We start from the raw sequence: 14,033 nt of genomic DNA, 5'->3' as shown, positions 1-14,033 counted from the left end.
CTAATATGCATCCAAGGTTGAGAAACTCTTTTTCATTATCCTTTTTTTTTTAAAAGAAAACACAGAGTTGCTGCATACACCCCCACCCCCAATGCACACATACAGTTTTCCCTGTTATTAACTTTTTGCATTAGTATGGTTACCTTGTTACAATTGATGAAATAAAAATATTGTAATTGTACTATTAGCCATAGCCCATAGTTGACATTAGGGTTCACTGTTTGTTTTGTACAGTGCTGTTTATTTTTATTCTAGTATACTATATACAACCTAATGTTTCCCCTTTTAACCACATTGAAATATATAATTCAGTGGTGTCATTACATTTGCAATGTTGTGCTGGGGAACTGCTCCTCTGAGACCCAGATGCAGCCCGAATGGCCAGGGAAAGGGCCTGGATGAAGGTGGCATCTGCTCAGGACCCTGCCTCAGCCCTGACCTCACAGGCCCATCTGTACCTGTGAGCAGCCATCTCCCAGGAGACTGCTGGAGGGTTGGAAAAGACTTGCAAGGGAGATGCTGTGATTCCAGATATCATTGATGAGAAAAGCAAGGCTCAGAGAGGTAAGGGAACTTGCCAAAAGTCAAACATTTGTAAATGGAAGAAATAGGATTCTAATTCAGGGCCACACTATCCCCCCAACAGCATGCTGCCTCTCTTACTCATACAGAGCAACACACAAATTGCTTTTGCATCCATTATCCAGACCAGTCGTCAATGGCCCTGTGAGATGAGCCTTCTACTATCTCCATCTTATGAAATAAGAAAACTCAAATCCAGAAGGGTTAAGAGACCTATCCAGATTCACACAGCTGAATTAGATAGAGGGAAAACTCCAGTCTCCCCCTCTCTTAATCCATTCAGTTCTCCTTGTAACTCTGTTGTGATGAATGTGACCTTCTTGTATACACACTGGTTGTTGCCAGGTCTTCTCAATGCCTCAGTGTTACTGGATTTTTAGAGGAACAGGCTGCCACACCAAGCTTCCTCTGTCAAGACGTGAGGGCCCAGCTGGCCCTAGTCTTGGTGTGCCTGGGGCTGCCCTAGTTTTAACACTAAAGATCCCACATTCTGGGACTCCCCTCTATCTGGACAAACTGGTACAGCTGGTTTTTCATGCTGAAAATGAACCTTAGGGGAACTAAACGGAGTTAAGGGCTGTTCTAGTTTGCTAATGCTGTCAGAATGCAAAACACCAGAAATGGATTGGCTTTTATAAAATGGGGCTTATTTGGTTACACAATTACAGTCTTAAGGCCATAAAGTGTCCATCAACAAAGAGTACCTTCACTGGAGAAAGGCCATTGGCATCCGGAAAACCTCTGTTAGCTGGGAAGGCAAATGGCTGGCATCTGCTTGCTCCTAGGTTGTTTTTCAAAATGGCATTCTCCAAAATGTCCGAGTCAGCTTCCAACAGCTGTCTTCAAAATGTCTGTCTCCAGTTTGTATGAGCTCCTTTTGTCTGGGCTTATATAGTGCTCCAGTAAACTAAACAAGGCCCACCCTGAATGGACGGGGCCACACCTCCATGGAAATTATCTAATCAGAGTCATCACCCACAGTTGGGTGGGTCACATCTCCAAGGGCACTGAACCAATAGGTTCCAACCCAATCCACACTAATACATCTGCCCCCACAAGAATGCATTAAAGAATACAGCTTTTTCTGGGGCACATAAATATACAAACTGGCACAGGGAGCTAGTTCTGGGGCTTCCCACTAGAACAGACATTAATCAGACCCCAAAGAAGTGTCTACTTTTGGTTATTCCATTAAAATTCAGGTAGAAATTTGGAGATGGTTCAAAAAAGAGTGTCTAACAATTCATGAAACGGAGAATTTAGGAGTGACCTGGTTATTGATTTCAAATATACATTAGGGATTTGGTTTTATTTTTAATGAGGAGGTTACTGGTTGGTTATTTTCCATGTTTGAAGAAGATGGCAAGAGGAAACGTGTTTAATGGTAATAAAACATCAAACATTTATATAATACTTACTGCATGCCAGGCACTGAGCACTCTGAAACATGTATTAAATCACATAATCCCCTTTAGAAACCCTGTTATGAGGGAATTAACATTCTCCCTGTTTTATAGATACAAGAGTGGAAGCTCAGAGAGGTGACATACCCAAGGTCAAATATTAGTATGTGTTGAAGCTGGGATTTTTTCTTTTTTACATAAAGCAAGTCCAGCAAAATATTAATGGTAGCATCTAAGTAATGGGTAAATAGATGTTAAAGAGTCATTCCATCTTTGCTATAGATTTGAAAATTTCCAAAATAAAAAGGAAAAAAGAGTGCTCAGAAAACCAACACACATATCAACAGAATGATTATCATTGATAATAACAATAAGTCATCATATAATTTGAGCCATGGAGAAACAGTACAGGGCAAGAGGTCTAGTGTTCTCTTTTGGATCTCCACAAATCTGCCACATCATTCGTTTATTTAGGCTCTAGGACAAAGAAGGGGAATTGTTTTAATCGTTCGTAAGAACTTTTAACTAGAGTACTAAAACCCTGGCAGGAGTTAGAAATGTTAATAATTGTGAATTGTTTATGCAAAGCAGGCAACATAAAGAAGAGTCTAGGACAAATAAATATTGTTTAGGGTGATTCCGTCGTCATCTGTCTGTTGAATGAAGAGACTCTGATGATGCTGGCGATGTCATATAGTCTCTTCCAGCTCCCAGTCAGGATACCACCTTTCCCTTCTTTACCAGAAGACAGATCGACTTACTGCAAACTGGGAAACTCTATCCAGTCGCCTCAGAACAAATTTTTGTATAAAAATTTGTAGTTTATTTTTACAACATGCAAATCAGAGGTACAGATGGAAAATTCAATAATGTTTAATCCCAGTGATGCTCCAGGTCTAAGATGACATTTATCTAGGCAAAAGCACTTTTATGTCCTAGGAATGATGATTGTGGTATTTTAAAGCTGTATTAGACTCTGCTGCAAAAACCCTTGCCCTTACTTCTGTAAATCCTATGGGAAAAACAGAATTTATTGAGTCAATAAAAAATATACTTCAATAATGATCATACTGTGTGCTTAGGACCTCCGGCTCACCAACCTTTGCGAACACACTTCGGGCGGGCTTCCTGGTGGCAGCTTGTCTAGGGCAAGGATGGTGGCATGGAGGAGTGCAAGGCACCCTCTTAGGTGGGGGAAGGCCCCAGATTCCCAGGTATCAATAAGGACACATCAAAGGGTGGGGGTTCTCCCATCCCCAATCTTCTCTGGCATTATCTGTTCCAAACTAGAGGCGTTGGAACATTAGCAGACGTGATTCTTGAGCATGGACTTTCGGTGAAGAGTTTTTCACATTTCCTCACCTATAAAATGAGGGGATTAAACTTGATGAGTGATTCTCAATCGTCCATGAATTAGAGAAGACCTTTTAAAACCTTCAGATGCCCAGGCCCCAGGAGTTTTGGTTTCATTTGTTCTGGCACAGGGCCCAGGTTTAAGTGTTGTTAGAGCTCCCAGTTGATTTGAATATGCTGCCAGGGGCGATTTTAATCAGTGGTTCTCAGCCCAGGCTGTAAATTAGAATCAAGTGGGAGAGTAGACAAATCCCAATGCCCAGCCTACACCCTAGATCAATTAAATCAGAATCTCCAAGGGTGGAACCCAAGCATCAGTATTTGTTAAAGCTGGTGATTCTAATATGCAGCCAGGGTGGAGAACCTGTAAACCAGGTAATGGTTAGGAGTCTGTTTCAGGTGGGAAACCCTGTGATGTTCAGAGACCGTACCATTCCTTCCATTTCTAGTATCTCTTAGTTAATTCTAATGTGGTGATTCTGAAACTCGAGGAAGCATTGGCATCACGTGGAAGGCTTGTTAACCCAGAGACTGCTGAGACACATCCTCAGAGGTTCTGATTCAGTAGTTCTGGGGCAGAACCCAATAATCTGCATTTCCAACAAGTTCCCAGATGCTACTATTTCTGCTGATCCACAGACTACATTTTGGAAACCACTGCTCTAAGGCATAATGGGCACCTGATTTCAACATAAGAGAGCAAAGGACCCAGAACAAGTAACTTTTAATGGAGAGAAATAATCACTGCGGAACACAGGGCTGCCAGGATCAGCACCACAGACAGCTTCTGGACAGTCAAGATGTGACATGGGGACACTGATTGTGTAATCGAAATGCAAAGAAGATTAAGGCCTGGGAAGTATGAAGATGTCAAAGACATAATTCATTGACTTCAATGTTTGTCCTAAAGCCTGAAGTTATTTGTCAGTCAAATGATAGGAAGGAAGAAGTGTTGGAGAGGGTGCAGATTTCATCAATAATTTCATTCTAATTCATCAGAACTCTTCAGTGCATTTGTTCACAAGCTTTCAACTATGTATACTTTATGACAAGTTATTTGTGGTATTATTTTTCTGGAAGTATATACTTAGATACATTCAAACCATGTCTGAACATATAAAAAGTGCATAATCATTGCTCTGAATGATCTGAAAGGCTTAAAAGGAAGAACAGTCAAGTGTAAGGAAGAGGCATGCGGTAGAGGAAGAATGAAAAAGATTAACATCTGTTAAGCATTGTTGTGAGTATATCCTGTGTATATTTAATTTTCACACAAAAAGATAGTTTGGTAACCTGAGTTACAAAGTACAGATGTCAGAAACAAGAATCAAGAGATCAGAAATCATTTGTCTAAGGTCCCAGAACTGTCAAGGATAAGACCCAAGACTTGAATCTGGGTGAGTCTGACTCCAAAGCCCAGCACACTGCATATATCCCACTCCTTCTGTTTCACTGATTTACTCTGGAAAGTTGCTAGTCTTCCTAATCCAGTGCATCTCAAACTTCAATGTGATAAGAATCTCCTAGGGTTCTTGTTACAAGGTAGTTGGGGCCTGAGATTCTGCATTTCAAATCAGTTCCCATGCTAATGCTGCTAGTTCATGAAGCACACTTTCCTAACAAGGTCTTAGGAAGTCTGGAATTAAAGTGAGCCTTATAGGAATTAGACAGGAAGGCCTAAAAAGCTCCTGGAGGAATTACCTTGAAGAAGACATCATTTGGCTAAGAAAATGAGTATAAAAGGGAACAGAGACTGCACTTACAAGATGCAAAACCAACTGGTTACATTTTGTTTTTAAATGGTCAATCAACCATCTGATTGGTACCAAATAACCAAATGGATCAATATCTGTACCCAGGTAGCAGTCACTTCCTATTCTCCCCTCTCCCCAGTCCCTGGCAACCACTAATCAGCTTTCTGTCTCTATGGCTTTAATTGTTCTGAATATTTAATATAAATGGAATCATACAATATACGACCTTTTGTGCCTGATTTCCTTCACTTTGCCTAATGTTTTCAAGGTTCGTCCACCTTGTAGCTGTATTAGTACTTCATTGTTTTTTATGGTTGAATACTATTCCATTGAATGGACATACCACTTTTGCTTATCCGTTTATAAACTGATGGACATTTGGATTGTTTCTTCCTTTGGGCTGTTATGAATAGTGCTTCTATGAACATTTGTGTACAAGTACTTTTTTAATACCTGTTTTCAATTCTTTGGGGTATATATCCAGGAGTAGAATTGCTGGTTATATGGCAATTCTATATTTAACTTTTCGGGAAATGACCAAACTGTTTTCCATAGTGACTGCACCATTTTGTATTCCTACCAGCAATGTATAAGAGTTCCAGTTTCTCCACATTCTTGCTGACACTAGTTATTTTTTTATTTTTTTTATTTTTTTGGCTTTTAACTTGTAATTTTAAAATCAGACACTGCTGCGGGAGAACACCCTCCCCCCCATCTTCACTTCACAACTCCCTTCCTGGGACAGTTCGAAGGTGCAGTTACTTTTTGCTCCAAAATCGCTTGTACTGCTCTACATCAAAGTCGTCCTTGAGCTCTGGTTCCGTCTTCGTTTCTCGGAACCTAGCCTCACGTTTCCGCAATCGAGCCTTCCTCTCTTCAGGGGACAGGGCATCAAGGTCCGTGGGCAGCGCCAGCAGCCGCCGCGGCTCCCTGTAGCGGATGTGGATGGTCGAGCCGTCCTGCTTCACCAGGAGCACGGGATAGAGGCGCGCGTAGACCTGCCGGTGCACCCGTGTGAGTACGGCTCTGTTACAGTCGGCCTTCCAGGAGGACGTGTGCAGGCGGCGGCATGCGGGGGCCGCATTCCTCAAGACACTCTGCCTCAGCAGACCAGACAGGCTGCCCAGCGCTGCCATCCTTCCTTTAGAGCCCCTGCAGCACCAGGAGGCAGTCCAGCTCTGGCCCTGGGTGTGTGACCTCCAGCCTGTCGTCCCGGGCGGGACCTCGAGAGACAGCAGTCCCCACCCCCGCGGGCCACGTGGGAACCAGGCCAAGGCGGGGCAGGAACTAAGCCAAAGAGCCACGAAAGGGTAGTGACCGGTCCTCCAGCGGCGACGGCCGTGACGTCGCCCGCGGGCGTCGCGTCGCTCGACACTAGTTATTTTAATATTTATTATTATTATTATTATTATTATTATTATTGCCACCCTAGTGGTGCAAAGTGGTATCTCATTGTGGTTTTGATTTGCATTTCCCTAATAACAAATCATGTTGAACATGTTTTCACATGCCTGTTGGCTATTTGTACATTGTATATTTCTTTAGAGAAATTTTATTTAAGTCCTTTGCCAATTTTAAGATTGGATTATTTGTCTTTTTGTGGTTGAGTTGTAAGTTTTTTATTTATGCTGGATGCTAGACCCTTATCAAATATATGATTTGCAACTATTTTCTCCCGTTTTCCCATTCTGTAGGTTGTCTTTTGAATTTGATAGCATCTTTTGATGCACAAAATTTTTAATTTTGATGAAGTCCAATTCATCTGTTGTTTTTCTTGCTTGTGATTTTGTTATCATATCTAATAATCTACTGCAAAATCCAAGGTTGTGAATATTCACACATAGTTTTTCTTCTAAGAGTATTAGAGTTTAGCTCATATTTAGGTTGTTGATCCATTTTGAGTTAATTTTTCAATATAGTATGAGGTAGGGGTCCATCTTCATTCTTTTGGATGTGGATATCCACTTTTCCCAGCATCATTTGTTGAAAAGACTATTTCTTCCTCATTGAATGGCTCAGCACCCTTGCCAAAAATCAATTAGCCACAGAGGTTTGGGTTTATTTCTGGACTTTCAGTTATATCTCATTGGACTATATGTCTGTCCTTATGCCAGAATCACAGTGTTTTGATTACTGTAGGTTTGTAGTAAGTTTTGAAATCAGGAAGTGTGAGTCCTCCAAATTTGTTCTTCTTCAACAGAGTTTTGGCTATTCTGAATCCCCTGTGAGTCCATATGAATTTTAGAATATGCTTTTCCATTTCTGCAAAAAAGACCTTTGGAATTCTGACAGGCCTTGCACTGAATTTGTAGATTGCTTTGGGGGAATACTGGCATTGTAACAATATTGTCTTCCAATCCATGAACACAGGATGTCTTTCCATTTATGTAGGTCTTCTTTCATTTCATTTGGCAATGTTTTATAGTTTTCATTGTACAAGTCTTGCACCTTATTTGACTTCTTCCTAAATATTTCATTCTTTTTGATGGAATTGTTTTCTTAATCTCATTTTTGGATTATTCCTTGCAAATGTATAGAAATACAACTAATTTTTGAGTGATGATCCTGTATTCTGCAAGGCAATTGTGTTTTATGTCAAAACATCCGTACGTTCCTAAAATCTCAAAGTTGTTTTAGGTTAGGTCTTTTCCAAAATAAATACTAGCATTTTCCAAGTATCCGTGTGCTTCCAGAATTTCCATATGGATTGAAGCCTGACATAGCAGAATGGAAATCATTTTGGCTGCACAGCAGGCCTAGAAAATAAGAAGTGGCATCAAGAACTGTATCCTGGGGGAAGGGCGAAAGAAAGTAGAGCTGCCTATAGTGAGACTTGAAATCAGAATGGAATAAATTGAAATCTCTGTGGACAAGAAGCAAAAGGGAGTGGCTATGGATGGAAGAGTCTGTAGAAATAAATATAAAGGAACTGGAGCAATTTGGCAAGAACTTGATTTTTAATTAAGAAATACAGAGTAGTACCAGTTTTAGCTTGGCTACCTCAGCTTTCAATTCATTCTGGGTTTCCATAATGCCAGAAGTTCAGGTGAAAGGTAAAAAATTCAATCAACCAACTGGTTCTTTGTAGGAAAAATCTAGTTTGACTATCGCTATTCTCTGAAATAATGCATTAGACAAGCTATTTAGAAATTATTCTGATGCTGCCTTGGGCTCTTGCCTTAACAAGAGAACCTAAATCTAGATAATAATTATACAAAATAATATGGTTGCTTGTTTTGTCCCAGACATCAGGAAAGTGAAAAATTTTTCAGTTTTGGGTATAAACACTTTTCTATAGCATGCTTTATTCAAGAACTAAGTGCCAATTCTTAGTTCTGGGGTGAAATGATACCTAGATTTGTTGATAAATGGATTAGTTTGATTATTCTTGACAGAAGTGATGCCAGGAAGATGTCTGCCATTCCAGAGTCCCTGCTGCTAAAGGTTTATTTCAGAGATTAAAAAGACTAATGAGGGGTTTATGTTTAATCCCATGGTTACTTTTCTTTAGTTGGATTAGATATCGAGAATTTATACATATATACAATATTGAGAATGTATATATATAATACATATAATATGTGTTTTATATATTTAATTTTCAGATTCCTATCATTATAGTGTAGGGGGGCTCAGCAGAGATAAAGTCTTAAGAGACAAGCATCAATAAATTAGGGATTTAAAACTTAATTTTTATTCAAGTCTTAAGATTGGAAATAAATTTCATCTCACAAACCAACCAATAAATTCATATGGACTAGTGTGTTGAGAAAGATTCTGAGGTACTACGGCAAACAGCACCATGATTGAGAATTGATGTTTGACACGGTACCCAGTTTACAGTAGTGGAACACACCTACCATGGATGTGTCATCTCTTTTCTGGAACTCAAGTGACTAAAGAGGTTATACTTAAATGAGAAAAAAAAAAACATTATCTTTTATTTCCCCACTCAAGAGAAGTGAATCCAAGCAACATAGATTTATTTTAGAGAAAATGAATGAAACAACCAGGACTTTCTGCAAATTGTAAATGCTATAGGATTTTTCCTTGATGAAGGTAAACCATATGTTTACCATATGGAAATGCTAATTAATGAGAAGACAAACCAAATAAAACCTCAAAGAGTGATGATCTTACATTGCCACAAATTCATCAGACAGAAAGTGATAATTTTCTTTCTCAGAGTCTGAATTTACTCAGCAAAACTGTTGTCATTATGCTAGCAAGTTGATTATGCCATGTTTCTGTATTTCCACTTTTGTGTTTTTTCCTCCTCCCAAGCTGTACCCTGATTTCCAGAGGGAAAATCCAGATAACCTTAGGAAAAGCATGATGATGGTACACATGGACCAGTGATCAAGTGCTCATTTTCTTAATGATTACAGAGAGTGATCATTACTCTGAAGTAATTTCCTCCCTTGTATGCATTTTCTTTGTTAATGAAAGAAATACATTTCTTCATGCCAAAATGCATCCATGCCATCCTGCTCTCATGCTTACTCACGGAAAATGCAGTGAAACCTGAGTTCCTCCTATGACTGTATAAAGTACTGATGATATGCAGATTTTGAACTATCATTTATTATACCTGGTGCCGGTATTGTGTAATGCAGAAATCATTAAGACTAACTTTTAAGATGAACTAATAGGCTAATTAATTTTCTGAGAAAAAAAATCCAGTAGCAGAAAACAGGAATTAGTAGGAAACTCAAATTGCTGTGAGAACCATCACTTCTCATGCAGAAGTGGAGAATTCATCATTTACTTTCAAAGAGCAGTGAAGAATACCACCAGCATCCAACTGGGCTGTTTCCTGAGACCTTCTCCTTTTGGGAGTCTCACAGACCACATTTCCAGGTTCTATCACCTGTGCATTGTGTAACTTCATTGAATACAAGGCTGCAGTATAAGGCACAATACTTGAGCCTGTGGTATCTATATGAAATTTGAAGAGGAACACTTCATTTCTAAATTTAATTTTTTAATTAAATGAATTTCAATTTGGAAACATATTTTTATTAAAAAAAAAAGCAGAACTATACTAGCAACAAGAAACTGGGGAAATAAATTAGGAAAAAAAAGTGAGAAGCATAATGAAAACTGTAAAGATACATGGATAGGAACTTAGCTGAAAGGATGGGTGTGACCCATAATTTATTCCTCTTCTTGATAATGAATGCTTCTGGGGTTCACCCCTGAAACCATGGAACTGAATGACCTAGTGCAACTGTAAAATGACTGGATTTAATTTTGGAACTTGCTTATTATCTTTGGGGAGCTTCTCTATTATTTAGTTTTTAGAGGGATGACTAAAACATATGGTTGAAAGGTTTTTTTAAAAAGGTAAAAATCATGAATCTTGTACAAATACAAAAGGTTTTAACCCATTAATTAACAAGGGAACCAGTAAAATGTCAAAACCAGGTAAAAGAAGAATCCAAAGAGCAGGCACATCTTGTGGTAGGCCAAAAGACAGCCCTCCAAAGATGTCCACATCAAATTCCTGGAATCAGTAAATGTTACCTTATTTGGAAAAAATCTGATAAGTTAAGGATCCTGAGATCAGAAGATAATTCTGGATTATCCTAGTGGGCCCTAAATCCAATGACAAGTGTCCTATAAAGGAAGGAAGAAGGAGCTTTGAGACAGAAGACAAGATACAGATAAACAGAGGGGAAGGCTGTGTGGAGACAGAGGCAGAGGCTGGGAGATGCAGCAACAAGCCAAGAAAAGCCAAGGAACCAGGCAGCCACAAGGAGCTGGAGGTGTGCCATTCTGCCAACACCTTGATTTCAGACTTCTGGCCTCCAGAAAACTCAGAGAGAATAAATGTCTACTGTTTTAAGCCATCAAATTCGTCATAATTTGTTATGGCAGCCCTAGGAAACTAAGAGGCATACGTGGACCATCAGGTATGAAGAAATGAATTTGATTAATAAATGCACAACCTGCTTCTTCCACAGGGTGGGTGGGAGATCAGTTGAACAAGAGGAAATTCACTTGCACATCTATGGACAAGAACATTTGCATTGCTGTCTGTTCTTATCTACAACTTAGAGTTTTAAATAGCTCAAAGACTATGAAAGACTCAGAGACCCCACAGAATCAAATAACTTGGGAGGATATGTTAGACAATACCTAGATTTCCTTGAAGATACTTGGTAATTAATCATTTGGGTCCATTTCAAAGTCTTTCACAGTTTTTCCCTACAGAATATAGTATATATTGTAAACATAATTCCATAATTATGTTCTATCTCTATGCTGCTTAATCTTTACAGAAAACTAAATGAAGTTGGTGGGGGTGGGGGGCACAAAGGGGTGATGTGCAAAAGAAGATCACATTTCCACAACATAAATCTCCTCCTTGATATTATTGAGATACTGGATAAGAACTCACAATCAGCTTGGTCCTTTCAACATCTCCCAAAAGTGCACAGAAAAAGGAAAGGAGAAGGGTTGGAAATATAAGCTGGTCTTTTAATTTAATACAGAGGGTGGGCAGTAAGTTATGTAAGCTTATAGAACTCCAGGTTCTCCAGCGCTCTCAGGTCTGTGGTTCACGGCATAACCAAAACTCCACAGACTCTTGTTTCCTTGTGCCTGTGTGGCACCTGAGCTGCCTGCCCAGCCTCACCCAGTTAGGCCTCAGAATCTAGGGCTAGTCTCCATGTTCCCCACTTGGAGGCTGTCTCCTGCCCGAAAAGCTTACTGAGGGCTCCTCAATGCATGCCCAGCTGTTGGTGCCCACCTGAGGGTTCTGTTTACCCTGCCCTGGGTGCTATCACCAAGTGATCCCCAAACTGCCAACCCGTAGGTGGCCCTGTGTTCACTGGAGTCCTCAGCATCCAGGAGAAAATGGCCTCCTCTCATGCCACTCTTCCTTTTGGTTCTGCTGCCACAGCCTCTTGCACCTCCTTGCTGTTCTTAGAAGGCACCAGGCACACCCCAGCCTGCTGCCACTGCTGGAGCACTCCTCCGGATACCCACCTGACTTGCTCCCTCACCTCCTTCAGATGACTCAAACGTCACGTTCTCAGAGAGGCCGTTCCTGGCCATCCTTCCTCAAATTGCAACCCTCCTCCCACCTTGACACTTCCAATACCTCTTCTCTGCTTATTTTTCTCCTTGGCATTTCTCACAATTCAACATAGTAATACTGTTAATAAAGTAACGTATGCGAAGGCAGGAGTTTGTTCATCACTGTGTCCCCAGCACCCAGGACAGTGTTGAGCATATAAGAGGCCCTCAGTAAGGTTTTGTTGGATGTGGAATGAAACAAGGAAAGGTTCTTCTTCCCAAGCACTGCTTGTGTTTATGTGCACATGTGCATGTGTGTGTGTGCACATGTCTGTGTGTTTAATGGAACAGTCTCCATAAAAACAGCTCCTTCAGTGTCTGCCTGTAGCTCCAAAGAATTCAGAGCTGAGCCTCTGGTGCTGGGCTGCTGGACAACTGCCAAAGCAGGAGGTAACCCTGCTTATCTCTTCCCTGTCCTTCCTGCCAACTCGACAGACAAATCTTTATGATTTACCTAAATGCAGATAAGAATCTTGAGCATTTCTTTCCTTTTTACTATAAGGTACATGACAAAATACTGGTAAACCTCAACAGGAAACTGTCCATTTCATCTAAGGCACCTTCTCTGCTTCCTCATCTAACACTTTAAGGTCTCCTTTTGTAGGCTTGAATTTTCTATTTCTAGCTCCACATACTTCATCATTATTCATTTCTTTTCTTTAATTGTGAATCATCAAATATATCTCAGCTCATTGTTTGGGGATCAAATAACCGGTTGACTATAGTTGAAGGAATCCCAGAGTACAAGCTATATATAAGTACATTTGAGCTAACTTTCTGGTGATTTTCTGTCTAGTATTATATTAAGTGCTTTGCTTGTATTATTTTATATAACTTTCAGAACAACCCTCTTACATAGTTGCTATTATTGTCCCCACTTTGTGGATAAAGAGAAGAGGTAGAGGTTGAAGTAACTTGCTTAAGGTTATACAGCTAGAAAGTAGCAGAACCAGGATTTGAACCAGGGTCATTTATGTAGTGCCTGAGATTGTAACTACTCTTCTCTACTGCCAAAGCAATCACCTGGAGTCCATACGGTGCAGTTCCTTCTCAACTTATACCTTTGGCTGCTTCCCCAAGAAGTCTAGTTTTCTTTCCTGCTTCCTTCCTCTTTCATTCCCAGCTCTAAATGAATCACACTTCCATATATTCTGAACTCTGAAATGTCAACACCTTTCCAAATGGCTCCCCAGACAATAATCCTAAAAGTCAGGCTGCCTAAATTATCCAGAGATCTTCCTGAAATCCTGAGGAGCCACCTTTACTCTCAGACCCACCAGATAAAATCCCCAGACCATTGTGACCATCCTTTAATCCCATGTTTCCACACAATCTCTCCTGCCCAGCCCACATCCCTACCTGAGACAAGGGCTTCTCATTTTTTCTTTCATTTTTAGTTGTACTGGGCATATGTACTCTGTCTGACAGTCAGGCCACCATAGAAATACATACAATTTAAATGGAACCTGCAAAGGGATTTCTATTTATAATACAAGGGTGGGGGGGGCACAGTTGGGACAAAGCCACCATCTTAACATGTAAACTATTATTGATATGACTTAAGGAATGTGGTGATGAAATGGAAAAGTATTGGTAAAATACTGTCAGAAGTACATTATATTTGGTTTTTCTTCTTCACAAGCCATTGATAATTCTAGGATTCTCAATTCCACCATCAAGTGGAATTACTATTTTTTAAAGAGGAAGGTTCAAAAGAACACCTTCTCTTACCAACAAATATTCTGAGTATCCAGTGACAGACTGAATATTACATGAGATGTTGGCCTATTTAGAAAGCTCTTGAAAGCTCCAGTATTAAAATCCAATGTGGAACTTCAAAGGCTTGGCTGGTTAAGAC

The 14,033-nt window shown here is 40.1% G+C and overlaps 2 protein-coding genes across 4 annotated transcripts in view; both read right to left on the bottom strand.

The window, feature by feature from the left end:
• RCAN2 (regulator of calcineurin 2) overlaps positions 1-14,033 on the bottom strand; it is a 277,416-nt gene that overhangs the window by 128,415 nt on the left and 134,968 nt on the right. The window lies entirely within an intron of this gene.
• On the bottom strand, positions 5,772-6,453 carry LOC119539815 (39S ribosomal protein L55, mitochondrial-like). Its single transcript, XM_037843609.1, has one exon. The coding sequence runs from the start codon at positions 6,226-6,228 to the stop codon at positions 5,851-5,853; it is 378 nt and encodes a 125-aa protein (XP_037699537.1). The 5' UTR covers positions 6,229-6,453; the 3' UTR covers positions 5,772-5,850.

This window comes from Choloepus didactylus, chromosome 7, assembly GCF_015220235.1.
Source record: "Choloepus didactylus isolate mChoDid1 chromosome 7, mChoDid1.pri, whole genome shotgun sequence".
NCBI lineage: Eukaryota > Metazoa > Chordata > Mammalia > Pilosa > Megalonychidae > Choloepus > Choloepus didactylus.
This window is presented reverse-complemented; position numbering and strand designations above follow the sequence as displayed.

Excerpts from the sequence above, each read along its gene's own strand:
- LOC119539815 (XM_037843609.1), bottom strand. The coding sequence starts at position 6,228 with ATGGCAGCGCTGGGCAGCCTGTCTGGTCTGCTGAGGCAGAGTGTCTTG.